At 37.2% G+C, this 26,952-nt stretch overlaps 1 protein-coding gene across 1 annotated transcript in view; it reads right to left on the bottom strand.

The window, feature by feature from the left end:
- The window catches only part of shprh (SNF2 histone linker PHD RING helicase), a 106,164-nt gene extending 81,095 nt beyond the window's left edge, over nt 1–25,069 (bottom strand). Inside the window, exons 1-5 of the mRNA XM_028797887.2 lie at nt 24,990–25,069; nt 20,195–20,786; nt 17,182–17,311; nt 5,004–5,222; nt 3,419–3,497 (exon numbers count right to left, since the gene is read on the bottom strand). Of these exons, the coding sequence (XP_028653720.2) occupies nt 3,419–3,497; nt 5,004–5,222; nt 17,182–17,311; nt 20,195–20,782 (1,016 nt within the window). The 5' untranslated portion in view covers nt 20,783–20,786; nt 24,990–25,069. The remainder of the gene's footprint in view (nt 1–3,418; nt 3,498–5,003; nt 5,223–17,181; nt 17,312–20,194; nt 20,787–24,989) is intronic.
- Between the last annotated feature and the right edge of the window lie 1,883 nt (nt 25,070–26,952).

Raw genomic sequence — 26,952 nt, 5'->3', positions numbered from 1 at the left:
GGATCGGTGCGGCATCCGCAGTAATGCGGGCGTTGCATCGGTCTGTCGTGGTGAAAAAGGAGCTGAGCCGCAAGGCGAAGCTCTCAATTTACCAGTCGATCTATGTTCCTACCCTCACCTATGGTCATGAGCTATGGGTAGTGACCGAAAGAACGAGATCGTGAATACAAGCGGCTGAAATGAGTTTCCTCTGCAGGGTGTCTGGGCTTTCCCTTAAAGATAGGGTGAGAAGCTCAGTCATCCGGGAGGGGCTCAGAGTAGAGCCGCTGCTCCTCCGCATCGAGAGGAGTCAGATGAGGTGGCTCGGGCATCTGATCAGGATGCCTCCTGGACGCCTCCCTGGTGAGGTGTTCCAGGCACGTCCAACCGGGAGGAGGCCCCGGGGAAGACCCAGGACACGCTGGAGGGACTATGTCTCTCGACTGGCCTGGGAACGCCTTGGGATTCTCCCGGAAGAGCTAGAAGAAGTGGCCGGGGAGAGGGAAGTCTGGGCATCTCTGCTCAAGCTGCTGCCCCCGCGACCCGACCTCGGATAAGCGGGAGACAAAGGATGGATGGATGGATGGATAAAAAATAATACAGCAGGTAAAGAACTGAAGCACAGTGTATGCACAGACAATCCTGTGGACAGCTGTCAACTTTCTACAACAATTCATCATCTGATTTGTGTTGGTGGGGCAGAGGGGCTAGTAAGTATGTCATTCCGAAGAATTCATCCCCCTCCTCTTCACTACTCAAATGCAACAGTGCATTTCCTCATTCACTCTTATCCAGTGCAGAAGGTAGTTACTGCTTAAAATATATGGACTAGCTGTAGTACCTTTACTTAGTCAGTCATTGTCCAACCCGCTATACCCTAACACAGGGTCACAGGGGTCTGCTGAAGCCAATCCCAGCCAGCACAGGGCACAAGGTGGGAACAAATCCCAGAACAAAAACCCACACATCAAGCACACACTAGGGACAATTTAGGATCACCAATGCACCTAACCTGCATGTCTTTGGACTGTGGGAGGAAACCGGAGCACCTGGAGGAAACCCACACAGACATGGGGAGAACATGCAAACTCCACACAGGGAGGACCTGGGAAGTGAACCCAGGTCTCCTTACTGCGAGGCAGCAGTACTACCAATGCGCCACCATGCTGCCCCGTAGTACTTTTATCCCTGTTCATTTTTGTTCACAATGATGTTGTTAATATAAACCAAAGTAGGCAAACTCATGTTGGTAAACATATTGTCTAATTTGCAGAAAAACCACAAGTAAATTAGTTATTTTTATAATTCCTTCCATACACATTTTTCTTGATAGTTAATTTTTTCCCATTACAGGAAATCTAGTCCAGATTAAAGAAAAGTGTGGACCATCAGGATCAAGATATATGGGGTTCTGCTGTAAATGATGAAAAAGAGATTGATAGTGTTAAATACATTAAATTAATAACACTAAAGAGCCCCAATAACAGAAATGTGATATGCTTTGTAATTATATATGGCTGAAAATTACTTATAACATCCTTAATAAAGATTAACAAAACAACTAACACCAGAGACAATAATTTAAATTTTATTGCTAAAAAATATACAAGCTACAGAGGAAACAACACACATAACCATTACATTTAAAAGAAAAAGACAACTGCTGTTTTTTCTCACTCTGATCATCATAGAACTAATAATATCTAAAGCCACTGTAGACATATCATCTTACAGACTTGTATAGAAATACAGCTGCATCTCAATAAATCAGAATATCATTGAAAACTTAATTTATTTCAGTAATTCCATTCAAAAAGTGAAACTCATATATTATATAGATTCATTACACACACAATGATATATTTCAAGCGTTTATTTATTTTCATTTTGCTGATTATGGCTTACATGTAATGAAAACTCAAAATTCTGTATCTCAGAAAATTAGATTACATAAGACCAATAAAAAAAAAAGATTTTTAATACAGAAATGTTGGCCTACTGAAAAGTATGTCCATGTATGCACTCAATACTTGGTCGGGCTCCTTTTGCATGAATTACTGCATCAATGCGGCGTGGCATGGTGGAGATCAGCCTGTGGCACTGCTGAGGTGTTATGGAAGCCCAGGATGCTTTGATAGCAGCCTTCAGCTTGTCTACATTGTTGGGTCTGGTGTCTCTCATCTTCCTCTCAGCAATACCCCATAGATTCTCTATGGAGTTTAGGTCGGGCAAGTTTGCTGGCCAATCAAGCACAGTGATACAATGGACATTAAACCAGGTATTGGTACATTTGGCAGCTTGTCAGCAGAGGGAAGCATGAAGTGTTATAAAATTTCTTGGTAGATGGCTGCTCTGACTTTGGACTTCATAAAAAACAGTGGACCAACACTAGCAGATGACATGGCTCCCCAAATCATCACTGACTGTAGAAACTGGACCTCAAGCAACTTGGATTCTATGCCTCTCCACTCTTCCTCCAGACCAATAGGTCCTTGATTTCCAAATGAAATGGAAAATTTATTTTCATCTGAAAAGAGGACTTTAGACCACTGAGCAACAGTCCAGTCCGTTTTCTCCTTACCCCAGGTAAGACACGTCTGACGTTGTCTCTGGTTCAGGAGTGGCTTGACACAAGGAATGCGACAGTTGTAGTCCATGTCCCAGATACGTCCGAGTGTTTAGTGACTCTTGAAATACTAACTCCAGCTGCAGTCCTCTCCTTGTGAATCTCTCCCAAATTCTTGAATGGGCTGTGCTTCACAATCCTCTCATGGCTGCGGTTATCCCTGTTACTTGTGCACCATTTTCTGCCACAATTTTTCCTTCCACTCAACTTTTCATTAATATGCTTGGATACAGCGCTCTGTGAACAGCCGGCTTCTTTAGCAATGACCTTTTGTGGCTTAGCCTCCTTGTGGAGGGTGTCAATGACTGTCTGCCGGATAACTATCAAGTTGGCAGTCTTCCCCATGACTGTGTGGCCTACTGAACCAGACTGAGAGACAATTTAAAGGCTCAGGACAGCTTTGCGTTTTGGATTAATTAGCTGAGTGGAGTGTGACATCATGAGTCTACAATATTGAACTTTTTCACAATATTCTAGTTTTCTGAGATACTGAATTTTGGGCTTTCATTAGCTATAAGCCATAATCAGCATAATGAAAACAAATAAATGCTTGAAATATATCACTGTGTGTGCAATGAATCGATAGAATATATATTTCACTTTTTGAATTGAATTATTGAAACAAATTAACGTTTTAATGATATTCTAATTTATTGAGATGCACCTGTATAACCTTACTCATTCTGCTATTCTGATATTATATAAACCAGAAACCATCACAAATTTAATTATCAGCAATACAGTGAAATTTTCTTAAAAAAGAAAATTGACGAAAACAACAACGTATAAATATGTAAACGGAAGGATCCTAACCAGCCTGTGTAGGAGTTGTAATAGAGCCTTTTTCCACAAAGTGTAGCAATTTCTCGCCACAAGGAATGCAGTTGTTTATCTGTTAAAAAAAAAAAAAAAAAAACAGTAACATAGCACATATCATTACCTCAAACAATCAATATCAACTTTGAAACTGTATTAAACCAGCATTACCAGGTACTGCATTTCAAATTACACCTCACTTAAATTATGCTTAATTTAAAAATGTGTGTCAGACATAAATTGTATTGCTTATATATAAGTTATGGGTCATATTGCACTTAATTCTCCTAATGTTAAAATTTTAATGAAAGACAATTTTTCATTAATTTTAGGTGTGAAGGCTCCCCTGTTTTTTGCACATTTGAGAGGGTGTTCATCAGTCCACTTGGGCTTACAGATTTAGATAGGTTTACACTGGATGAGGAAGCAGAGCTGGCATAGGAGCTAACAAAAAGTGCTGAAATCCCTACTGAATAAGGAAAACAGGGCCTTCAGGACTAGTGATAAGAAAGCTCCATGAAGGATAAAGCTTACAGCAGGGACAAACTCGAACACCAGTAACAGCAGAACAACGTAAAGGAGGCGTGGAATAGAATAAGGACTATCACTGTCTACAAGTAGTCAGCAAAACCTGCACAGGAAGGGAACAAGAACAAAACTAATGAACTGAACTGAACAAGGTCTTCAACAAGTTTGATTCATTCTTATCAATCCAGTCCTCTCAACACTGCTAGCCACTGGGTATATCCTGGGGAGGTTCCAAAATCCCAACTGCCATCTCTACCATATTCAACTCCTATCACATGTAGTCTTCAATCCCCTTCCACTTCCTGGACAGTCGCTTGCACTATGTACAACAGACTTCCAGTATAATAGAAGCATGTGCCATCTACAGAAATTCTCAAAGGTCTCCTCCATCATAGGGCACATTAATAATGGAGATGAGTTGGAATACATGAGGCTTGCGGAGGACTTTGGCTTATGGTGCTTGGAGAATCAACATCAACAAAACAAAAAAGTTGGTGGTGGACTTTCGATGTACCAAATAGCCTCTGAGAACATGGAAGTGGTACAGAGTGACAAGTACCTGGGAGTTCACATAATACCCTGTGCAAAGAGCAAACTGGACTGGTCTGATTACATAGTGGCACTGTACAAGAACAGCCAGAGCACACTATACTTTTTCAGGAGACTCAGGTCTTTTGATGTATACAGCAAACTGCTAGAAATGTTTTGATGAAGAAAAAGAAAGGGTAAGGTGGTATGTGTGATGTCTGGTTGGTAGAGAAGACATGTGATTTAGATGGTGTAATACTTCATGGATTTTTTTTTTCTTAATTTTAAATTAAGATTTTTTTTTCTGATTATTAATTTAATCTTTTTTGTGATTCTGTGATGCTGCCATTTAAATGACTTATAGACAATATAAGTACTTTGAGAAACACAGACAATGATAAAATATAAAATATCAATAAATATGTATTTACTATATGCATTTTATTTTGTTTCGCAAATATTGTACAGTATTGGACACAAAAACTATGTACTAATGTAATGAATTCACACAGGGAATAACACTTACCATAACAAGGGGAACATTTGTAATTCTCCCTTTTCAGCATCCAACTGACTGCCTCACATTGATAAGGTCTAAGCACAGGGATAAGTGCTGGATGTTGTACATCTTCCCTGTGTTTTAAATCTTCATTTTGGTGAGTATGCCTCACAAAATCATAAAGTTCTTCAATGTTTTGCCTTTCAAGTTCTGTGTCCAATTGCTCTTCTTCCTCATCTTGAATGTCTAGGAATAAGTGAAAAATATTAATAAAAAATTAATATCTCAGCAAGAAAAAGTAAAATTTGTACATCATCAGAGTAATACATGTGTAAAAGCAACCGCATTATAATTGTTTTGCTATGTATTGTTCAAATTTCTGCAAAATTTTGTTTCACTTCAGTAATAAAATGTGGCTTTGGGTGCTAATGCAGAACACTTTTTCTTTTTTGGTTTTTTACAGATTTCTTGTTACTGTTGAAAAGGGTGTTTGTGATACTGGGTAGTGGGATAAAAGGCACAAAAATGTGTGTAATTTTTATTGGATTAATGAAAACATTTATTAACAATACTTTGCAAAACAGAACTTGTGTGATACCTGGCTTTAAGAAAGGCATCCTCCAAGCAGAATACCTCTGTGAATGACATCACTTTTCTCAAGCACTGAATGTAAGCACCATGCTAAATTTACAGAGAAGTGAGTATCTCAACAGTGGTATGAGATGAAACTGTAGACCAAGTCAGCATTGGTATAAATGCTATGCAGGTGGCAAAGAGCATCCAAAAGCATAAAAACCTGGCAGCACTAGCTACATGTTAATTAGCAACTCCAAACAGGCATCAGTCTTTCTAATAAAGAAACCTGTCAGTATAATATCCATATTTGTCTCACTGTATTATCTTCAATGTATTATCACTTTAATCTGCTCATGATTCACTTGGAAAAATAGTACAGTATATATTACCAAGGGCGGCACGGTGACGCAGTGGTAGCGCTGCTGCCTCACAGTTAGGAGACCCGGGTTCGCTTCTCGGGTCCTCCCTACGTGGAGTTTGCATGTTCTCCCCGTGTCTGCGTGGGTTTCCTCCCACAGTCCAAAGACATGCAGGTTAGGTGGATTGGTGATTCTAAATTGGCCCTAGTGTGTGCTTGGTGTGTGGGTGTGTTTGTGTGTGTCCTGCGGTGGCTTGGCACCCTGCCCAGGATTGGTTCCCTGCCTTGTGCCCTGTGTTGGCTGGGATTGGCTCCAGCGGACCCCCGTGACCCTGTGTTCGGTTTCAGCGGGTTGGTAAATGGATGGATATATTACCAACTACTATATTCCACTCAGTATTCTCTATTTTGTATAGTGCCTTTCTGTACAGGGTACGTGCTTCATTCAATACAGAAGCTGATGAAAAATATATTATAAAGAATACTTCATTAAATGCACAATCCATTTCTAAATATAATTAAAAGAAGGAAAAGAACAAGGATAGCTAACGTGTAAAATCCAAAAACAACAATAGCATTAACCTTAAAAGCTGAAAGATCAATAGAATATTACAAATGCTAGATCAGACATAGATAGATAGATAGATAGATAGATAGATAGATAGATAGATAGATAGATAGATAGATAGATAGATAGATAGATAGATAGATAGATAGATAGATAGATAGATAGATAGATAGATAGAAAGGGGAAATTCACAATATTAAATTAAATAGTCATAAAAATGCAGGTATAACAGACAATAACTTTGCATAATGTGGAGCAGGACAGTGATAGCAGTCTGTCGCTGAAGCTGCTCCTTTTTCTGGAGATGATACTGTTTAGTGGATGCAGTGGATTCTCCATGATTGACAGGAGCCTGCTCAGCGCACAGATGTCAAACTATCCAGCTCCGTGCCTACAATAGAGCCTGCCTTCTTCACCAGTTTGTCCAGGCGTGAGGCGTCCCTTTTCTTTATGCTGCCTCCCCAGCACACCACCACATAGAAGAGGGCGCTCGCCACAACCGTCTGATAGAACATCTGCAGCATCTGATTGCAGATGTTGAAAGATGCCAGCTCTTGCACAGAGCATCAGTATTGGAAGTCCAGTCCAGTTTATCATCCAGTTGCACTCCCAGCATTTTATAGGTCTGCACCCTCTGCACACAGTCACCTCTGATGATCACGGGGTCCATGAGGGGCCTGGTCCTCCTAAAATCCACCACCGTCTCCTTTGTTTTGCTGGTGTTCAATTGTAGATGGTTTGAGTTTGAGATCAAGGGAACTGCAGGTCTGACATTGTGGTCAGCAACACAGGAGCGCCGCAGGGGACTGTACTTTCTCCGGTCCTGTTCAGCCTATATACATCGGACTTCCAATACAACTCAGAGTCCTGCCACGTGCAAAGGTTCGCTGACGACACTGCTATCGTGGGCTGCATCAGGAGTGGGCAGGAGGAGGAGTATAGGAACCTAATCAAGGACTTTGTTAAATGGTGCAACTCAAACCACCTACACCTGAACACAAGCAAAACCAAGGAGCTGGTGGTGGATTTTAGGAGACCCAGGCCCCCTCATGGACCCTGTGATCAGACAGACTGCTGTCAATGTCCTGCTCCACTGACAGACTGAGGAGATCGTTCCTCCCCCATACTATGCAACTCTTCAATTCCACCCCATGGGGGGGGTGGGGTTCGGGTAAACATTAACATTATACAAAGTTATTGTCTGTTTTACCTGCATTTTTTAATCACTCTTTAATTTAATATTGTTTCTTTATCAGTATGCAGCGGCTGGAGTATGTGAATTTCCCCTTGGGATTAATAAAGTATCTATCTGTCTCTCTAAAAGTTTGGTTCAGAACTTTCAATAACATAAAAGATTAAGGAATTGATAAACTGCAATAAAAAGTATAAATAAATATAATATTATAAAAAAACCATGCTAGTTGCTCATTAGGTCATATTAAATATTATATAATTATAGGAATCATCATGTGTTAAATAATAAAATATGTATAAATACAACCCCAACTCCAAAAAAGTTGTGACACTGTGTAAAATGTAAGTAAAAACAGAATGCAATAATTTAAATTTCATAAACCCACATTTTATTCACAATAGAACTTGGAAAACATATAAAATTATTAAAATGAGAAAATGTACTATTTTAAGAAAAAGTCATTTTAAATTTGATGACAGCAACACATCTCAAAAAAGTTGGGACAGGGACATGTTTACCACTGTGTAGCATCCCCTCTTCTTTTAACAACTAGGGGGCTCCGCCCCCTGCTCGCTTCGCTCGCCAACCCCTGGTGTTGGGAATGACAAAGAGCGTGATGTATGAATGAGATATAGAATAGTGTGACGGTGTAGATGATGCAAATAGAAAGCAAACAATAAAGTGTGTGGCACAGTGTAAAGATTTATTTGAAAATTTCTTTGTACACGCCGTTTAAGTGTAAAAGGTAATTCCAGCTCAGAACTTGTAAGGTCATTTAAGATGGTTATTGTTGTGATCAGAGTCAAGTTTATCAGAGCTTAGAAAGAGTTGTGTCTCTCCAGGAAGTAATGGAATGACTTGCGTATTTATGTTTTCCACATTAATATTTTTTGGACATAATATAGTGCGTTGTGTTAAAAGGGGCATTTGGTCTAATGAGATTGCTGTTCCAAATGTCTCTGTAACTAAGTCGTCGCAGATAAAGGCTTGAGGAATTGTAATAATATGTGGCTGAAGTCCATCTGTATTGGTGAGTGTACCATCTCTCAGTTGTAATAAGCAATTGTTATGATCTGGTTCTGGACATCGTATCTTTTTTACTAACTGTATCTTTTGAAAGCAATGCCAATTGTCTGCGTATTTTAAGGTGCACTGAACAATAGCTGAGTGCATGGCATCTGGAAGAATAGCTAATCACTGTCTAAAATCTCCTCCTCATAAAAGTACCTTTCCTCCAAATCGAATATTATTATTCATAAACGTTTGTAGAAGTTTATGAATGGTGTTGAGTAAGTGACTGGATGCCATTGAACATTCATCAATAAACAACATTTTTTCAAGACGGATGTCACGTGCAGTGCCACCGTTAATGTTCATAGTGAATACCGATTTGTAGGATCTAATGTAGTTGATAAAGATTTCACTTTCAGGTACATCGTCAGTTATAAGCTTCTGTAGATATTCAGTATATGAATGTAAAGAAGGCAGTCTAATTTGACCCTTTTGACAACAACGTGTAAATGTATAACTTGTATTGCCAGTTGTTTCTTCAGGGAAGTGAACTGAATGACAATGATTGCAAATGACATTCATTAATCCGAATGAATTTTCCTGGTGTATGTTTTTCTTGTGCCGTTTGAGAGGCGCGTTGTTGCATGTGTAGTATTTGGGACGTGTTATTTTGGAGCTGTAATCCATTTGCCTGTGCTGTGTGAGAAGCCCGTTGTAGCCTTCGCTGCCATTAACGTATGTCTGAGACGGGAGGTGTTTCGTTTTGAATCCGTGCCTGTTGCGATGCAGCACTTTGATTGATAGTTTGCGTCATGTGGATCTAGGATGTAGATTTGTGCATATTTGCGTTGTTGATTTGTTTCAGGGTGCACTGTTCCAATGCGATGCAGTATTTGTGCACATATGCGAAAGCAGTATGGGCCATTGCCTTTTGGTGGCCTGATATTTACTCCGGTATATGCAAAAGCAAATGAACTATTGTAGGATCTAATGCAGTTCATAAAGTTTTTACTTTTAGGTACATCGTTAGTTAGAAGCTTTAGTTGAGCTTTGCGTTTTTGGAGTCGAGACATTTTTTCTTTTAGAAATATGGATAAGTAATAAGGAGTATTGCACTCACTGTTAATATGGAGCCTTTTCTGCGGTTGAACGGTTAATAGTGTCTTCTTGTAATGAGATCCACCTATGCTGCATAGCCGTCTATTTTGTTGTTTCTTTCGTGTTCGTCTGTCGCAGATAAAGGCTTGAGGAATTGTAATAATATGTGGCTGAAGTCCATCTGTATTGGTGAGTGTACCATCTCTCAGTTGTAATAAGCAATTGTTATGATCTGGTTCTGGACATCGTATCTTTTTTACTAACTGTATCTTTTGAAAGCAATGCCAATTGTCTGCGTATTTTAAGGTGCACTGAACAATAGCTGAGTGCATGGCATGTGGAAGAATAGCTAATCACTGTCTAAAATCTCCTCCTAATAAAAGTACCTTTCCTCCAAATCGAATATTATTATTCATAAACGTTTGTAGAAGTTTATGAATGGTGTTGAGTAAGTGACTTCATGCCATTGTACATTCATCAATAAACAACATTTTTTGAAGACGGATGTCACGTGCAGTGCCACCGTTAATGTTCATAGTGGATACCGATTTGTAGGATCTAATGCAGTTGATAAAGATTTCACTTTCAGGTACATCGTCAGTTAGAATCTTCTGTAGATATTCAGTATATGAATGTAAAGAAGGCAGTCTAATTTGACCCTTTTGACAACAACGTCTAAATGTATTACTTGTATTGCCAGTTGTTTCTTCAGGGAAGTGAACTGAATGACAATGATTGCAAATGACATTCATTAATCCGAATGAATTTTCCTGGTGTATGTTTTCCTTGTGCCGTTTGAGAGGCGCGTCGTTGTATGTCCAGTATTTGGGACGTGTTGTTTTGGAGCTGTAATCGATTTGCCTGTGCTGTGTGAGACGCCCGTTGTAGCCTTCCTTGCCGTTAACGTATGTCTGAGACGGGAGGTGTTTCGTTTTGAATCCATGCCTGTTGCGATGCAGCACTTTGATTGATAGTTTGCGTCATGTGGATCCAGGATGTAGATTTGTGCATATTTGCGTTGTTGATTTGTTTCAGGGTGCACTGTTCCAATGCGATGCAGTATTTGTGCACATATGGGAAAGCAGTATGGGCCATTGCCTTTTGGTGTCCTGATATTTACTCCGGTAGATGCAAAACCAAATGAACTATTGTAGGATCTAACGCAGTTCATAAAGTTTTTACTTTTAAGTACATCGTTAGTTAGAAGCTTTAGTTGAGCTTTGCGTTTTTGGAGGCGAGACATTTTTTCTTTTAGAAATATGGATAAGTAATAAGGAGTATTGCACTCACTGTTAATATGGAGCCTTTTCTGCGGTTGAACGGTTAATAGTGCCTTATTGTAATGAGATCCACCTATGCTGCATAGCCGTCTATTTTGTTGTTTCTTTCGTGTTCGTGTGTTTGTTCCTGTTATCCTTTCCTTTTCGTTTTGTACTCGTGACCGTGTATTCATGACTTGTTTCTTTCTCAGCATCCGAAATATGGATAAGTAATAAGGAGGATCGCAGTCACTGTTAATATGTTTCCTTTTCTGCACTTGAACGGTTAATAGTGCTTTATTGTAAGGAGATCCACCTATGCTGACACCTATGCTGTCTAGTGTGAAGGTGTTGACGTTCACTTTAGAATATGTGGCTTTGGGTGTGACTTCTTATGGATGTGTGTGTGTGTGGGGGGGGGGGGGGGGGTTGGGGGGGGGGTTGAGGATTGTTGTTGCGCGAGCGTCTTCTTTCTTTTTGTGTTCCTGTGTCTTGTTGAATTCCCTTCTTTGTGTGTTTCCCGTCCCTCGCTTGTAGGGTCTGTGGGGTGGTTTTGTGTTCTTTTTTTGTGTTCCATGGGCTTGTTGAATCCCCCTCTTGGTGTGTGTCCCGTCCAGTGCCTGTAGGGGGGGGGGTGCCTTGCTGTTGTGCGCGAGCCTCTTTTTTTTTTTTTTTTTTTGGGTCTAGTTTCGTGTGCAATGTGTTTCGTGCTTTTCCTGCGTTTGACTTTGCGCCTCATTTCTCCTTTTTGTATGTGCTCACTCCTTTTTCCTGTGGTCTTGTCCGCCACTCGCGGCCCCTCATCCGCCTTTGTCGCCCTGTTTTGTCCGCCTTTCTCCGACTCTCGCGGACTCTTTTTGCGCTTGCGCCTCTCGCGGACCCTTATCCGCCTCTCTCGCCCTCTTTTGTCCGCCTTTCTCGGCTCCTCAGCCGACTCTCGCGGACTCTTTTTGCGCCTGCGCAGTACGTCTTTTTGCAGCTACGGCCCATGGCCGGATGTGCCTGCGTCCATCATCCGGTTTAGCATTCTCGGTTAGTAATATGGATAGTCCGTAAACATCTGGGAACTGAGGAGACCATTTGCTAGACTTCTGGGTGAGGAATGTTGTCCCATTCTTGTCTGATAAAGGATTCTAGCTGCTCAACAGTCCAGGATCTTCTTTATCATATTTTTTTGTTTCATGATGCACCAAATGTTTTCAACTGGTGAAAGGTCTGGACTGTTGTAATAGATGCAGTATGCAGTTTAGCATTGTCTTGCTTAAATATACAGGCCTTCCCTGAAAAAGATGTCGTCTGGATGGCAATATATGTTGCTCTAAAACCTGTATATACCTTTCTGCATTGATGGTGCCTTGCGAGATGTACAAGCTGCCAATTCCATAGACACTAATGCACCCCCATACCATTAAAGATGCAGGCTTTTGAACTGTGTGTTGATAACAATCCAAATGGTCCCTCTCCTCTTTAGTCTGTGGCATCCATGTGTTCCAAAAAGAATTTCAGTTTTAATTCATCTGACCACTGAACAGTTTTCCACTTTTCATTTAATTTTAAATGAGCTTTGGCCCAGAAAAGATGGTAGTGTTTCTGTATCATGTTCACATAATGGCTTCTTCTTTGCATGATAGAGCTTTAACCTGCATCGTGGATGGCACAGTGAACTGTGTTCACAGACGGTGATTTCTGGAAGTGTTCCTGAGCCCATGCAGTGATTTCAGTGACAGAATCATGCCTGTTTTTAATGCACTGCCACCTGAGGGCCTGAAGATCACAGGCATCCAATATTGATTTATGGCCTTGTCCCTTGCACACATTTCTCCAAGTCTTTGCAATTTTACATTGACAAACATCATTCTGAAATTGTTCCATAATTTGTAGATGCAGTTTTTTGCAGATTGGTGAATGTCTGCCCATCTTTACTTCTGAGAGACTCTGCCTCTCTAGGATGCACTTTTTATACTCAATCATGTTACTGAACTGTTGCCAATTAACCTACAGTAATTAGCTGCAAAATGTTCCTCTACCTGATTTTTTTAGGACCGCTTACTTTTCCAGCCTTTTGTTGCCCCTGTTCCAACTTGTCTGTGACAAGTTGTTGCCATCAAATTCAAAATAAACCAATATTTTTAATGAAATAGTAAAACACACTTAACATTTGATGTTTTCTGTGTTTTACTGTTAATAAAATATGGGTTTATGAGATTTGCAAATCACTGCATTCTGTTTTTATTGACATTTTACCCAGCTTTGTAGATACAACTCAACATCCTTTGCATCTTAAGCTAACTCGTAGGTATTATTTGAAAACTCTTTAAATGACAGACCACTTATCTAAAAATGCATTACATTTAATAATGGAAGCAATTATTAAAAGATCAAAAAGAAAAAAGCAGCTATCCAAAACAGGTTTATTTAAGTCAATCAACATTGATGCACACTGAGATTTTTTTCTTATGAAAATGCATTAACTTCATGAGCAAGCAAAACATTTCTGTTCCAAGGAGTGTAAACCTGGTGTGTTGAAGAAGCTCCTTCATATCAGTAATCTGTATATGATGAATAAATGATCTTATCAATGAAGGAAAATAGACTTTCTAACACTGAATGAAATGTCGCTCAACAGTGGTGGTGGTGCTGCAGTGTTAATTAAAGCAGCACCTCCAAATTATAATTTTGTTCACTCTGTTTTCCAAGTTAGGAGAGTTGGAATTTTAGCAAGAATTTTTTTTTTAAATTTATACAAGATTTATTTATACATTTAAAATGTAAATATACTAGTTTTCATACTTTCATGCCTTTCAAGGATTTTGCTGCAGTTATTAAAGGAGTGTGGTAGTCTCTTCTATTGGCCATCTCTCGGCCCCCAAAATATAATGTTTTTATCAAGAAATTCTCAGTGTGAAACCAAAGCAAAAAAAAGATTATCTTTCTGTACTCTTTTGATCATAGTCAGCATGTCAACAAGCAAATGCATAAGGAAGGATACACGCTGGATTTAGTCATTTTAAAATGACTACAATTTGACATGATGCAGATAATGAATTTTGATCGTCATACAGTATCTGTATTTTATATCACATAGAAATATTAGTGACTACAACTAAAAAGCATCGTATTGTTAAAAACATTATCTTGATACCACCAGAATGTCTATGGCTTTGCTTTCTGTCTGAATTTACAGCTTCCTAACATGGACAGCAATGTTTCCAATAAAGCGGAATACATTGATGCTATGGTTAGACCTGCCAATGACATGGTAGTCCCTAAAAATTGTTAAGAAATCCAGCGCCAGAATACCATTGAAGACTCACAGAGAGTCTGAGCTTAAGATAAAAAAGATGCAAGGCTGAGCACAAATGGGGAAAACTAAATTAAACAGTTCACTAGGAAATATTTAAAGCACATAGAACTGAATACATCAAAACAGTCCTTCTTGAGAAGCGGTCCTACTTTTTTTTAATTATAAAGGATAATACGGGAAATACAAGAGTTTTATTTTCAACTATTGATTTCTTCTAAACCTAGCTGAATCTATGTAATGCATCTTGAAAACTTCAAGAGAAACGTGAAGTGTTTTTGCAAGTATTTTTTAAACATAAAATAAACAATATTACATATGTAAGGTTAACATAATACATCCCCTCAAAGTTAATCCTGTTCAACCTCAGCACACTCATTTTAGCAAATGAAATTCCTTAACTAAAACAGGTTTACCTGAACTTCGTAGAATAGTTGCTCAACTAAAATGTGCACTTAACCGAGTCTCAAAAGACTTTTTCAAAAAATGTATCTGAAGTGCTAACTGATAGTATAATGGACATAATTAACACTTCATTAAATACTGTCTTCCCAGATTCTCTAAATACTGCAGTAGTGAAACGTCCTGTTTAAGAAAAATAATCTTGACTGCTCTTTTTTGACACCTCTAGGCATATTTCTAACCGGTCTTTAAAATTCTAGAAAAAGCTGTTTTTAGCAATGACATTATTGTTTGAATAAACTCTCTATTCCTGATAAGTTTCAGCCAAATTTTAGAACAAATTGCAGTACCCAAACTGTACTAGTTAAAGTAGTAAATGACTTGTGGTTAATTCTGACATAGGTAACGTATCTGTTCTTGTTCTCAGTCATGAACACAGTATCTGACACCATAGACAACAGAGTTCTCTTAAATTGCCCTAGACGATGGATGGGTTTCTTTGCTAGTGTCTTACATTGGTTTCAGTTTTATATGAAAAGGTAGAAAATTCTTCCTTAGTTGTGGTGATTGTAGCTCGGGAATCCACAACATTATATATGGGCCCACTGTTACTTTCAATCTACGTGTTCTCATTATTCCAGATTATCTCAAAGCAAAAGGTGAACTATCATAGCTATGTAGATGACACACTGCTATGCTTATCTATAGGACCAGATGACCCTGAAGCTCTGAGCTCTCTAATCCAATGTCTGACTTTTATTTTTGTATGGATGATAAGTAATTTCCTCAGCCATAACAATGAAGAAAAAAAAAAACTTTTGGCAAAAACGGAAATAGTGAAGGTCTTAGAAATAATTTTGATTTAGTATTAAAAGTCAAGGTGAAAGTAAGGAATTTAGGTGTAATAATGAACTCTGACCTAAACTTTATGTCTCACATTAAGATATTACTAGGACTGCATTTTTTAATTTAAAAAATATTGCAAAGTGCAGAGAATTCACACTTTTGTTGTTAATCATCTAGACAGGCACACAGAAAATACTGCAGTTAACTCAGAATGCAACAGCAAGAATCTTAACCAGAAAAAGAAAATTTGAGTATACATCATCCATTTTATCACTGTTACATTGGTCACCTGTGTCCTTTAGAATTTATTTTAAAACACTACTCATAGTATATAAAGCTGTACATAATCTTGCTCCTTCCTATTTTTGGAGTGACTGCTCCCTTACATTCCCATGAGGAAGCATCTTATATTTATGCCCCAAAAATCCAGAATACTTTAACAGTAGAAGAAACGACAGGCTAATATCATGAAATATTTTAAAGATGTCTAAAAACCCACATTATTAATTTTTGACTTTTTCTTAGCTGCATTTTACTTCTATTTGTAATAGATTATACATGCATAGAAATATCAAATCCTCTATAGATTTGCAACCATTATTAATTAAATTTAATTTTTTTGTACTTTCTTAACCAGTTTTACCACCACCAGCTCAAAGTACAGTGTTTTTTAGCTCCAGCTCCAACTGTCGATGTGACCCACTGCATCAAATCACCTAGGACAAAGCTTAAAAAACAACAGGGAACTACTTAAGTATATTTGAATAAGATAGAATGCACAGTGGGATCTGGACAGTCTTTTGGCACTGGAATCCCTGCAGATTTTGTTTTTTCTCTGGTATTTCATGCCTCAAGTTTTTTTCAATTTTTTTTTCCTATTCTTTCCGGCCATTTTACCATATATTCATACTTATCTTTAGAGACATAAAAAAAAAAAAAAACTTTGTATAACAACTCTGCTTTTTCTATTACTTGTACATCTATGTTACACAAGGGAATATTCATTTATTCTTAACCTGTTGTTTTTCGCATCTCTTCATTCTTATTTTTAACTATAAGCTACATAATATGTATGAAAATGTGCTATAGAAAAGACTGTTGTTGTTAATGTTGTTGTTGTGCTTCTGGCTGGGGTATTTTTGCTATTCATGGAGATAGGATAGAAAAAAAACTTTTTCTCACAGCAAAATATTTTGTGTACAACATTAATTATTTTAGAGGAACACATGTGAATTTCCCATTGGGATTAATAAAGTATCTATCTATCTATCTATCTATCTATCTATCTATCTATCTATCTATCTATGTTAACCTCATTATAATACTGTGAGCAGCTTTAGTTAATATAAAATTAATTTTAATGTGTACTATTCAAAAATATACTTAACTCGCAATACTGTGTATTGTAATAGTATTGATATTAACAGATAAATAAATATCAGTGCAGTTATATCTCACAATAATCTAGCTCCAAACTATATACAATAAAGGTTGTACAGGCCCTACTAGAGCATTCATGACAAACTAATAAATGAAGAAATAGAATGACAATTATTTAGATGTAGATATTTTAGTCTACATTAAAATTTACCTGAAATAATAAAATCATAGAAGTGTCCCAGCAGCTTCTGGATGAGTTGATTAGACTTTTTTAATCTTCCACTCCCTTCACTCAAGAACTCTGGCTTTCCAAGTCCAGTTTCCAAAAGGAAAATACCTGCCTGAAAATGTTTTCATGATAAGCATAAATATCATTGTAAATTCAGACAAATGCACTAAATCCAAAACATGAAATACACCCACATGTTTTAGTTAAAACAGAATAAAGACATTCAAAGAGCAATAAAAACTTTACCATGTTTCAGGGATGCAATTAGGGTTGTCAAGTAAGGCTGGACAATTTAACAAATTTTACATTTGATTCAATATTTAAGAAAAATAAACATGCAGAAACCAGTGTCACAATGCTCAACACTTTTATTTGGTTATCCACAAATTTTGAACAGTAAATAAAACCTACCAAGTCTTCAGCACTTTTTCAACAGGTAGGGCTAACTCTGCTTTTTGAAAATTGTTTGGTTTTCCTTGGGATTACAGTTCAAGCAGGACATCATCTAAAGCAGGTGAATTGAGCTTCCTTATTATAATAATGAATATTCAACATGCAGTATAGCGTATTCATTTTGCTTTAACATTTATAAATATGCTGTCCTAGTAACCTTTAAATCTGTTAAAATTATTGAAGAAACTCAAATATACAACCATATTACTTTGTGAGCAAATGTTAGCAATAGAATAATAAATTGAATAAAAATCTGTGTGATTTTATAAGGCCAAATTTTAATAAGGTGATATTACTTTGCTGTTCAATGGGATTGAAAGTGAAAGCAAAATTTCAGATAGTTTAAAAGTCTCTGTTTCCAACAAAATATTATCTCGTTCCTCAGAATTTCAAACACCCGTTACAGATACTTACCTGCCACCAGTTATATATAATATCTTCTGTATCAAAAAGCTGTTAAGAACACTGGATGCAAAATGTGAGTTGCCTGGCTATAAATACAATACTTACTATACAGGTGAATGTTATAAAATAAATACCTACACACATCGTATAAACTCTTACATACAAGGAAAAGCATGTATATGGAAATGCATCATTTTGAACCATTGTAAATTATGCTAATCATAAAACAATTTAAGTTAAAAGGAACATATGCATATATTATGATCCGTGATTTGTGTGGTAATAAACTTAGAGCTTTGTCCCAAAAACAGTCAAGTAGAGAGAGATAACAATGGTTACTGGCTGGAAGTCGCAAATGCCAATAAAGCAGACAAGGTGTTGAACTTAATGAAAATGAAAACTTAAAAACAAGTATCAGAGACATAAAACAAAAATTGTCCGGAAAAACATGTTATCTGAGAGGTTTGTTTGAGTCACAGCAAAAAAGTTAATATTTCTAATATAATATTTCATATATTTACTATGAGACAATATACCATGTTATTGTATATACTCATTTTCTATGTATAGTCATGTCTCCATGATGCTGATCTTCAATCATTAAGGCACTTGGAGAACATACCAAGAAATTCTGAATACCGCATTGTGGATCAAAATAATTGCATTATCAAATTAAGCCCATATCACCCAGCCCTAGGTTTAAGGTGTCCATTTTTGTTATTTTGTCTCTCAAGAAATCAATAACAAAAGACAATAAGACATATTTACAGACAAAACTTGCTGAGCAACCTTAGTTTAAACTGTCTTAAAAAATACTTTCACCATACATTTGTGCCTTTGGACTTGTGTGACACAACACAGGGTATAATCAGGACAACACACAGGATAAAGTGCCTTGCCAAACCATTCACAACAATTTTCACAACAAGTTTAGCGAATAATAAATTCTACACCTAAATTGTTTACTTTGTAATTGTATCTTAGCACATTGAAAACTAAAGTTATTTTTCATGTGACATATTTTATGTTAGAAAAAAATATATTAAGAAGAAAAGAAATTTGCTCTTTGAATAAGTCAACAACATCATGAGCTCTACTTAACACTATCTCGTATGAGAGGGTAGCTGAAAAGAACCTATTACTCACACAACAGGAGTTTGCCAAAAGTTTGATGCAATGTGGTAAAAGATTGTGTTCACATGAGATGAACATAGAGCTTTTTGGACAAAGTTTAAAAGTGCAAATGGAATATCATCCACACCTCTACAAAACGACATACCTTTAGTTATGTATAATGCTGTAAGTCTGCTTTTCATCAGCAGGGAATGAGCATCTGGTTCAAACAGAAGAACAGAAGGGTGAAAATAACAAGCAAATACTGCAAGACAACCTCTTATTGCCTGTTAAAAAAAACGCAGCTTGAGTGAAAGTTTGTCTTTCAACATGCCAATAATCTGAATCATAAAGCAAAGTAAACTTGCTGTGGGTCCAGGATAAAAAGTGAATATTCTACGACGTCCTAGTCAAAAACTCTTATCTCAATGTTTGTGAATCTGGGGCATTACTCGAAAATTACAGTGTACCAACATCTGGCTAACCTGGGCAATAAGGAGCACACCTGACTAGAAGAATTATATATACGAAACAAAAAAAAAAAAAATCACATTTGAACTGCATGCGAAACGGGTAGGCTACATATACTGTATATCCCAAAAGACTTGCAGCTATTAGTGCTATAAAGTGCCACTCAATATCAACAATGAGGGGGTTGGGGGACTGAATACTTATGCAACTAGCATAATCCTCTTTCTTCTTAATATTTTTGTAATATAAAACAATGTCACATAAAAAACCTAACTTTCCAAACTTTGAAATAAAACTATCACACAGGACAAATATTCAACATACAATTTGTTATTTAGTAAAATTAAACAATATGTTTGCAAGACATTGCATATGCAAATACAGGTATAAATCTCATTTATTATTCTCTACTTTAGTTTAACTAAGAGCTAAGGAAAATTTTACATAGATTTGCTATAAGGTACCTGTGCTAATTTGTCCTGTGAAATAATATAAAAAGTCACTGAAGTTATTTCATATTAGATTACAAGCATATAAACATTTAAAAGCATACCTTTAAATAATTGTTCTCAGATTTTAGCTGGCCCAATTGAATAATCTTTTTTTTCTGCAGCCACATCAGATCTTCTAACATGGTACTGCCAAGGGAACATTCAACAGTGCAAATGGTTTGGGGGATGGACTCAGGTTCTTTAGAACTTACATTACTGTTGTCATCAAGAAGGCACACACTAAGCAGTTCATTGGTACCTTTAAGGAGGAATCCCCTATTCTGAATATCTTCTGCAAATAAAGAAGCTGGACCAGGAATCACATTAAATTCACCAATTAAAGCTTTCCAGGTTTTGTCTGATTCACAAAATGGATCCACTGTGAGATTTACAGGAATGGAGATTAATGGTGTGACACAGAAGGTTTCTTCATCTGGTTCTGTAAGCCACGACCTGCCGAAGACATTGGCGCTCCCCACTTCATCAGCATTTTCATTTCTTAAAGGTTGGTATTCAGCTGACGTACTTGGCTCACAAACAAACTCGTCATCATTAATAGTCTTTAGGTCTTCGTGCATATTCCAGCATAGTTTTCTCTTGGTTTCTTCATCCACCTTTACAGGTGGAGCACGCTTCCGTCTGCTGCTCATAACTCTAAATAAATTTAAAATACAAAACATGTCACACTAACAATTTTTGGCTCTCACTTATTGTCATGCATAATGTCAACAATCAGTATTATATTTTAAACGTTTCCATAGCATTCGTTGACTAAAATATACATTTCCTACTTTCACATATTATACAGAGGGTTGCTAATGCCCAGGTTTATTCCATACAATTTGGATTTTTTAAAGCTCTGCTGAGCAAACAAAGATTGACAAATTCTGCAAAATTAAGCAAGGGGCAAAAAATATTCTGTACAAGTTTAGAAAGCCATGTTCATGTCAAAAGATTTATAAGATTTCTAAGGATACATAAACTGACAAACATCTAAGTGGAATAACAAGGTTAGTTCAGAAAGCATTCAACAATGCATCACACGTGATGGCACTTTCAAAAATCCTTGGTGATGATTCAAGAAGATAGTGTATGAGGCAGTCAAGTAACCTAATGTGGTTTATTATATTTTGGAGATGGTTTGGTGTTAACGGTGGGTAGAACAACTGCCTCACACTAGAGGTCCGCAAAGTATTGATTTTTCAGACCCCTCCCTCCATAGTTTCATTCATCAGCATTTGCTGATCCCGGCAAAATTTAATTCCATTTCCAGCCTGCATTCTCCTCTGCCTCTGTAAAGTTCAAATCCGCTCCCAACCATTTTCCCGCTTTCCCCTTTAAAAGGCACTTGATTTGGGCACATTGCCTTAAAACAGATTAATCTATAACAGGAAAACATTCACAAAGATGATAGTAAATCTGTTTATTACATTTTTTTCCTGTTCATAATACAATCAGAGTTGATCTATTGACATTGTTTTAAAAAATAATAAAAAGATGGATGAACAGATAAAACTGTGACAAGACATTCTCTTTTTCCTGGAAAGTTCCACTTTTTGAGATCTTCTTATAGCTGTTATTTAAAGAATTCTTAAAATTGTCCAGAATTTTGTGTTGATCATTACTTAAACCAGTGGTATCCAAATTCAGTCCTGGAGGACCACTGTGGCTGAAAGTTCTAATCCCAACCAGTTTCACTTTTAATTGGACTCCTGACTTAAATAATCTGTTATTTGCCAGTCTCTGTGTTTACAATAATGACAAAACTGGACTCCTACATTTTTATTAGTAAGCATTTCTGCATGGTACATGGAGATACTTTAATGTTTTATCTTTCCTTTTAAGACTTTCACCATCACTATTAAGCTTTTCACTCCTAATTTTCCAGGTGTCCTATCTGCTATTTCTTAATATGCACTCTAGTGGGTCCGATGCTCAAGTGACTGCAGCCTTTCACCATTCTGTGTTGTCTTGTCTGGTGTCTACTTCGTTCATTGTTAGTACTCATTATCAGAATGCAATTATGGAAGCAAAAAATGTTTATAAATTTATTATGAAATTTAAACTTCACACTACTGTCTTTTTTTAAAGGAGAATAAAAAATTGATTCAGGTCCTATGGGATTTCCACAGGAATGCAGACCTCTGCCTCACAGGTCTGAGAGATTTGAATCCCATATATCTGTACAATTTTCTCTCCTAGAAAAGAGATGTGTTACTGGTGATTTACCATCTTGGAGAGACAGTACTTATGCAAGGAAATCTTTTACAGTACACATTCAAGAATAAACCTGTATTCACTCTAAATGGGCCTATTTATTTGGCAATTAAGCTAACATGTACATGTTTTAGATTTGGAAGAAAGACTGGAGTACACAGAGATAAACATACTGGTACATGGGGACAATGTGCAAAATACACAGCTGGAAGGGTAATTTGACAGGGATTCAAACCCAGGACTATGAAGCCGGGAGACCAACAGAACTAAACACATTTCCTACATGTCACAATAGATTAAATTACTGAGTTGATTTTTTTTTTTTTTTATTATTTGTTGGATGATAATATCTCACAATGAAATTGTGATGCATCTACTTCTACTTGTATCCCTAAAACAAAAACATTGCAGTAATTAAAACGCTAACAATATTTTAGCTACTATTACATATACAGCAGATAGATAGATAGATAGATAGATAGATAGATAGATAGATAGATAGATAGATAGATAGATAGATAGATCTTTATTAGTTTCGAGTGGTGAGAAGTTAAGCAAAATGACACCTTTTATTGGCTAACTAGAAAGATTACAATATGCAAGCTTTCGAGGCAATTCAGGCTCGAAAATGCTTGGATCCCTGAACTAGGTGGGCCCCCTAAAGGATGTCCATTTACATAGGTACTCATGATAATGACAACTCGGCAGTAAACCAGCGAACCACCCCAACTTTGAAGCATTGCACCAACTTACTGCAACAACAATTAGGACATCCCACAAGGGAGGCCCCAATCTCCATTGCTGAAGTGCCTGTGATGAATGCTACTATTTTAGTAATATTAAATATAAAAAGCACCATTTTCATAAATCATGACAAGGATTTACATGTCTGGAAGGAAAAAGTGGAAAAAACAACAGGACGAAATGACTGCAGTAAGCAGTATTAAAAAAAAATCTGTAATATTGATTCAATTAAGTATAGGCATACTTAATTAGAGGGGGTTAAAACTGAACAGCAGAATACGATGAGAGTCTCACAAACTCTGAACAAACTGATGCGAGTGTTTTACAGCAGCAAAGGAGAATAGCTGATAACTTACCTGGAATGAAAAAATAAACAAATCCACCAGTAAAACAAGAATTACACCAGAAATAAAATGTGACCTCCAACTAAGAGTAGAAACCAATGACCTGACGTTGATTGTCCAGCCAGTGGTGAAAGCTTGAACGAGGGTATCTGACAATGAACCAGCTAAACTTTGAATTCACTGAAGTAGCTGAAAATGCCAAGATGATGACAAATTCAGCACTAAGTTCGGCTCAATTTGTTCTCTGAATGTTGATGGCAAATTGATACATTGTGTGTTCTAACTCCTGCAGCCTTTGGCTTTACATTCACAGTGATTTTGTAACGTTACAATATTAACTTTACAAACCTTTTTTAAATTCCCATTATGTGCACTTTTTTAATGTTACAATGCACATTTAGCATTTATTTTTATTGCAATATGTGCCTTACATTTATTTTGCATTTTCTTTTGTTCTTATTTAAATTTACTTTATTGTATTATTATTGCTTTTCTATTTTCTATACAAATGCTGTTTTATGTTGTGTTATTTTATTTATGTCCTTTTTTACTAAATAAAAATAACGGATTTGTATTTACTAAATTGTCCCTAGTGATCTTATTAATTTACATTTTACATTAAAACAATGTTAATAAATTGGACAATGTCAGGAGAGGGAGCTGGAAGGACCCCAGAATCGCCTCTGCACACATTACATCATACTTCCAGCCTTAAGAATAAAATAACTGAATATGTTAAACTGTTGCACAACATTATTTTGTCGTAACAATAATTCACATTAACCACATGTAGGCCTACCATTTTTGAGGTAATTTACAGTTTTGCCCTTTTTTATTCGTTTTGATGCATGTTAGGTTAACTAGCCTTTCTCCAGATGCCACCAGTGCAAGGACCAACCCGAAGACACGATGAGGTGGACTAAACGGGTTAGTTAACGCATGGAAGGATGCAACACTGACCGGTGTCCTTGAGTGTTTAGAAAGGCGACTACAAATAAATTTAATGTATTATTATTATTATTATTCGAGTTTTCCCATCCTGGAGATGTACTCTACATGTTAGATCGGCAAGACTGAGTACAGTTTAGTGACTTAAACCAGTTAGGGTTTTTTAGGGGGGGGGGGGGTTAGGGGGTGGGTAGGGTGAACTTGTCGGGATGTACTCTTGCTTCCTGCTACCTCGTACAGAAAATGTATGATTGAATTTACAGCAAGCGGTCAGCTCGGTTACGCAGCTGGCGCACCATTAGTGACATCATCACTGTTCGCCAGGCATCTTTCTTGAACACCAGTCTATCTCTTAATTCAAAGTAATGCCGATGAAATGGACAAGTAAGGAGAAGTAGACGTTCCTTATGCCGAGGTGACAACCATTAAAATACGTGTACGAGTAACACAAATGAAACAGCAGTCTCAAATGCCTTGAAATAGACACTTACAATAGGCATCACGCAGACATCACGCTTACACATAAAGTAAAGTAGCCAATAAACACATTCTTCTCTCGTATTGCGCTGCGTTTTTATTAAAAGCTAAATGAAGCAACACTTACGAATTCAAATGAGACAAGAGGCGCGTTCAACAAAACATCGTTCACAGCCAGCCAGCTCTCAACATTGTTTACATCGCCATCTTAATAAATGACAGGAAGTAAAACCTTTGCACGTCACAAAAACCAAATGCCGTTTGTACTCTGGATGGCAGCATAGCTCTATGACATAGAGTCTATGTAGAAGATAGCCGGCCAGCAACTGTATGGCCGAGCAAACATCTTGACAACAGTTTCACACCCGGCGCCCCCCTAAAAAGGATGGGCTGCCGAGCTTGATCTGCCACCTTTAAATTAGGGGAGGTCAGCTTAGCGCGACCTGTGATCAAATGGCGGCCCGTCCAGGCGACCCCTCAAGTAGAATAAGCAGGTGCAAACATGAATGAACACAAGTATACACTGAAATTGTAGTTTTAATTATTTCATGTGAATGCTATATATTTTTGGGCGCTTCATTCAAAAATAATAACCATTTTTCTCCATCATGTAACATTTTTTCACAACACATTTTTTCCTTGCCATTTATAGTTTTTTATTGTTTTCACACTATAATTTATTAAATATCAGTATTTTAATAATAATCTGTTTTAATATTGTATAACATTTAAAACAATGTTTAAAGCAAAACTAATTTCTTTAACAGTTATTAACTACAATTAGCACCTTTGGGGATCAGAAAGTTCTGTGTATCCTATTGATTCATCAGTCAGGACCTCCACCATTCCCATGTTTTCTCTGTGAGTGGGACAACACAGTCAGGAATTGACATTGGGTTCTGAAGGAATGGCTAGCTGGAAAAAAAAGCTATAGGTTGGTGCAAAAACCATCATCAGACCTAGCTTGGTGGATCTGGATGAAGTACTGCTACCACGCTTCATACTAAGCTTGGTTTATTATAGCAGTATGCCAAAGTCCTATCAAAATTTGGAGTCACTTTTATGTATTTGTGCCAAAAGGGCATTTTTGCCAGACCTGATATTAGAAAACTAATTTCTGATGTTGAATTTGATGGTGCGATGAACATCCTGGAACAAGAGTGTACCAATGATGGACCACCATACAAATTTTTGGATCAAAAAAGCTTAAGAAGTGACAAAAACTAGAGAAGTCATATGTGAATGAATGAATATGTATTGTTGGTTTCTTTATGTGTATGTATAAAAATGTTAGATTGACTAAATGTTTTTATGTAATATTGATTTAGAACAATATTGTATACAAGAAAACATTTTTATTAAATTTCTTTTCAAATAAATATAACATGATGGAAACATTCTAATTATATTTTTTATTGTATGCATGAATGGAAATAGGCGGCACGGTGGCGCAGTGGGTAGCGCTGCTGCCTCGCAGTTGGGAGACCTGAGGACCTGGGTTTGCTTTCTGGGTCCTCCCTGCGTGGAGTTTGCATGTTCTCCCCGTGTCTGCGTGGGTTTCCTCCGGGCGCTCCGGTTTCCTCCCACAGTCCAAAGACATGCAGGTTAGGTGGATTGGCGATTCTAAATTGGCCCTAGTGTGTGCTTGGTGTGTTTGTGTGTGTCCTGCGGTGGGTTGGCACCCTGCCCAGGATTGTTTCCTGCCTTGTGCCCTGTGTTGGCTGGGATTGGCTCCAGCAGACCCCCGTGACCCTGTGTTCGGATTCAGCGGGTTGGAAAATGGATGGATGGATGAATGGAAATAAAAATAACTATTCACAATTAAAACAATTTTTATGAGTTTAATTTTGCAGACCTGTGGAATGAGTGGATGATTCTTATTATCATACTAAGAACATATCTGACGTACAAAAATGAATTCTGTGCAAAAATAAAGATACACCAATTTTATATGACTTGAATGCTATACTTGAAATAAGTTGATAAATTGTAAGAAATCCTAAAATGTATATTTGGAAAAAAGTAAGACATTGTACATAATATACACAACAATGCACCTAATTTAGAATATTTTTCTTTGTCAGAATGAA

The sequence above is a fragment of the Erpetoichthys calabaricus genome, chromosome 3 (assembly GCF_900747795.2).
Source record: "Erpetoichthys calabaricus chromosome 3, fErpCal1.3, whole genome shotgun sequence".
Taxonomy (NCBI): Eukaryota; Metazoa; Chordata; class Cladistia; order Polypteriformes; family Polypteridae; genus Erpetoichthys; species Erpetoichthys calabaricus.
Note: the sequence above shows the minus strand (reverse complement) of the source record. Positions and strands in the feature narration are given on the sequence as shown.